The 401-nt window shown below is 59.1% G+C and overlaps 1 protein-coding gene across 1 annotated transcript in view; it reads right to left on the bottom strand.

The window, feature by feature from the left end:
• Nucleotides 1–401, bottom strand: part of NLGN2 (neuroligin 2) — a 10702-nt gene that overhangs the window by 1703 nt on the left and 8598 nt on the right. The window contains exon 7 of the mRNA XM_006761705.1: nt 4–228. Within this exon, the coding sequence (XP_006761768.1) occupies nt 4–228 (225 nt within the window). The remainder of the gene's footprint in view (nt 1–3; nt 229–401) is intronic.

Below are 401 nucleotides of genomic sequence, written 5' to 3'. Positions count from 1 at the left end.
CGCGTGGTGGTGGTGAAGATCTCCGTGTGCAGGTTGTGCAGGTGGGGCACGAGCTCCAGCCAGAAGGCCACCTTGTTGGCACGGTAGTTGTCGCGCACGCGCGGCTTCAAGCCAATGTGCAGGTACTGCTTCTCCTTGCTGTTGAACTTGCTCCACACCACCTCCTCGAAGCGGTTGGGCTTGGTGTGGATGAACTTGGTGTCCTGCGGCACCGGCTGGTTGGGGTCGCTGTGGGCACAGGAGGGCAGGGAAAGGAGGAGTGAGGGTGAGGCTCCCACAGGGTGAGAAGGTGGGGGAGGGCGGGGGAGGGAGACAGAGATGCAGAGAGTCAGGGAAACAGAGGAAACCAGGGGCAGAGATGGATACAAAGAGAGAGAAATTGCCAGAAACAGAAAAACAAA

The sequence above is a fragment of the Myotis davidii genome, unplaced genomic scaffold (assembly GCF_000327345.1).
Source record: "Myotis davidii unplaced genomic scaffold, ASM32734v1 scaffold37, whole genome shotgun sequence".
Taxonomy (NCBI): domain Eukaryota; kingdom Metazoa; phylum Chordata; class Mammalia; order Chiroptera; family Vespertilionidae; genus Myotis; species Myotis davidii.
This window is presented reverse-complemented; position numbering and strand designations above follow the sequence as displayed.